Genomic DNA, 2,576 nt, shown 5'->3' on the forward strand with positions numbered 1-2,576 from the left:
CATCATAAAACTTAAAACATTTCACAAAAATCTTGAAATGTGAAAAATGTGTTTCCATTTACCTTCAATCCCTGCGAGGAATCTCAGCAAGATTGATGTAAAAATGCAAAAAAGTAAAGAATGTACAACCTCCCCTGCTCTGTATGCCACTCACTGTTTTCGCTTTATAGCTCACCATTAGCTGGCTTGTCTTGTATGAATATGCTTTCAAAGTATTGAATTCTCAACGAATCATCAAATCCTACTTATAAATAGGCTGCACTTTCAATCTTGTGATATAAGACCAGAACAATTAGGAAATTTAAGCTAATGTTCGCAAGTATGAAGATGGGTTTGGTGGTGGTGTTTTTGTTGGCATTGGGTTCTGTGAGCTCTGTGATTTGTGAGAATGATGATGGGGTGGACAAGAAGTTTGATGACAATTTTAATGTAATGTGGGCAGAGGACCATGTTAAGACCTCTGAAAATGGTCATGTATGGCACCTCACTCTTGATCAGATATCAGGTGAGTTACTACTGGTTGTGTGTAATCTAAAATCTTGTTTGATGCACAAGCCCCAATCTTTTTTGGGGGGCTGAATATATATCTGTGTGCATGATCTAGGTTATTTCAGTTATGTGTAATCTTGTTTGATGTAAATGAGGTGTAAAATAGTTGTTAAATTTTTGAAACTAGATATTTAAATGAAACGTTGAATATATATCTGTGTGCAGGATCTGGGTTCCAGTCCAAACATAAGTACAGGTTTGGATGGTTCAGCATGAAGCTTAAGCTTGTGCCAGGGGACTCTGCAGGCGTGGTTACTGCTTATTATGTAGGGATTTAGCATTCCAATTTGGGAAAAGCTCTAAATTGATCGTTTTCATTGTTTAAGAAATATAATGTTGAGTAGATTAGTTTCTGGATTTTATTGTATCAAATTTAAATCAATGTTACAAAGCATATTCTGTGATCCATCATCTAGATAGTTAAGAGACAATATAAATTTGACCCAATTGAATCCGAAAACTATTTCGCTCAATATTATAAATTATGAAAATCTGATATCTTTAAATACAATATTGGTTGACATGGGTGTGTGCTCTGTATTGTGTACAGATGTCTTCTAATAATGACATGAACAGAGATGAGCTGGACTTTGAATTCCTGGGCAATAGAAGTGGACAGCCATATGCCTTGCAGACCAACATCTATGCTAAAGGTGTGGGTGGGAGAGAGCAGAGGCATATTCTCTGGTTTGATCCCACTCAGGAATTTCACACCTACTCCATCCTCTGGAACTCTCATCAGATAGTGTATGTGTGATATTCTTTCACTTACTTGTCTTTTAGGGTTTATAGTGAGTTCATGCCCTCCTTAGACAAATTGTTGGGTTTTGCAGGTTTTTTGTGGACCAAATTCCAGTGAGAGTGCACAGGCACACCAAGGCAACAACCCATGTGTTTCCCAGGGAGCAGGGGATGTACATGTTTTCAAGCATTTGGAATGCAGATGACTGGGCTACCAGAGGTGGATTGGAGAAAACAAACTGGGCAGCAGCTCCTTTTGTTTCTTCTTACAAGAAATTTCATGATCTGGGCTGCAAATGGGAGGATTCATTTCCTGCCTGTGTTGCCACCAGTACTGATAAATGGTGGGATGAGCCAGTTGCATGGAGCTTGAATGAGAAGCAGAAGGAAGATTACAGATGGGTGAAGAGTAAATTCATGGCGTATGATTACTGCTCTGATAAATCTCGCTTCTCCACACAGCCTGTTGAATGCACTGTTGCTCCCTGGGACTAAACTGAGATCTTAGATAAATGAGTTCATTTTATGCTTATCTTCTTTGCCTGGAAAATATGCAGACAGCTGCTATAGTCTCTCTGCAAATCACTTAGGCTCTGCTGTATGTATCATAGAAGTTTAATTTACTTATGATTCATCACCATTACCAAAATATCAAGTTAAAATGAATTGCAATGGTATGATTTGCATGATGAATGATGATAGTTATTGGATTGGAATTAAGATTTTCTTATGAGAGCACTCTGCATGTGGATGTGGGTGTTGTAATTCCACAGAACAGAAAGCAATTATAAAACAAGTGCACTATTGCTTATCAACATTACTTTAATGGCCTTTAATTGAACTCATATGATTACTCAAGATAAAATATAGTATAAAGTTAAACATGCAAAATATTCCTTAAAACAGCACATGTTTTATGAAATATGTATAATCGATTTTTTAATTTGATAAAGTTTGTTAATTGTTTTCTATAATATAAACAGGTTTTACTTAATTAAGAAAAGCCTTTCAAAATGAACTTTTCAAAGATTTACATAGTTTGGTTTATATAAAGGTTAAGTGTTCCAAGGCAGTATTTTAGTTTTGTTATATCATTTTATTTTGACGTGATTTTTTAAGATTACTAATATCACCTTAATTCGATATGATTTTTAAGATTATTGAATGAGGTGTTCAAAGCTTTACATTGTGTTACCATGAGAGTTTGGTTTATATAAAGGTTAAGTGTTCTAAGTCAGCAATTTATGAGGTAATTTGAACATTCTAGAATGTATAATATAATAATA

At 35.4% G+C, this 2,576-nt stretch overlaps 1 protein-coding gene across 1 annotated transcript; it reads left to right on the forward strand.

The window, feature by feature from the left end:
- The first annotated feature begins 267 nt into the window (after positions 1–267).
- LOC131067149 (probable xyloglucan endotransglucosylase/hydrolase protein 8) lies at positions 268–1,939 on the forward strand. Its single transcript, XM_058002087.2, has 4 exons — positions 268–505; positions 715–815; positions 1,100–1,296; positions 1,383–1,939. The coding sequence occupies exons 1-4, from the start codon at positions 310–312 to the stop codon at positions 1,783–1,785; spliced, it is 897 nt and encodes a 298-aa protein (XP_057858070.2). The 5' UTR covers positions 268–309; the 3' UTR covers positions 1,786–1,939.
- Positions 1,940–2,576: the final 637 nt, after the last annotated feature.

The sequence above is a fragment of the Cryptomeria japonica genome, chromosome 11, assembly GCF_030272615.1.
Source record: "Cryptomeria japonica chromosome 11, Sugi_1.0, whole genome shotgun sequence".
NCBI classification, from domain to species: domain Eukaryota; kingdom Viridiplantae; phylum Streptophyta; class Pinopsida; order Cupressales; family Cupressaceae; genus Cryptomeria; species Cryptomeria japonica.

Excerpts from the sequence above, each read along its gene's own strand:
- LOC131067149 (XM_058002087.2), top strand. The coding sequence starts at position 310 with ATGTTCGCAAGTATGAAGATGGGTTTGGTGGTGGTGTTTTTGTTGGCA. Across the intron at positions 506-714 it reads CACTCTTGATCAGATATCAG|GATCTGGGTTCCAGTCCAAA; the intron begins GTGAGTTACTAC and ends ATCTGTGTGCAG. Across the intron at positions 1,297-1,382 it reads TGGAACTCTCATCAGATAGT|GTTTTTTGTGGACCAAATTC; the intron begins GTATGTGTGATA and ends TGGGTTTTGCAG.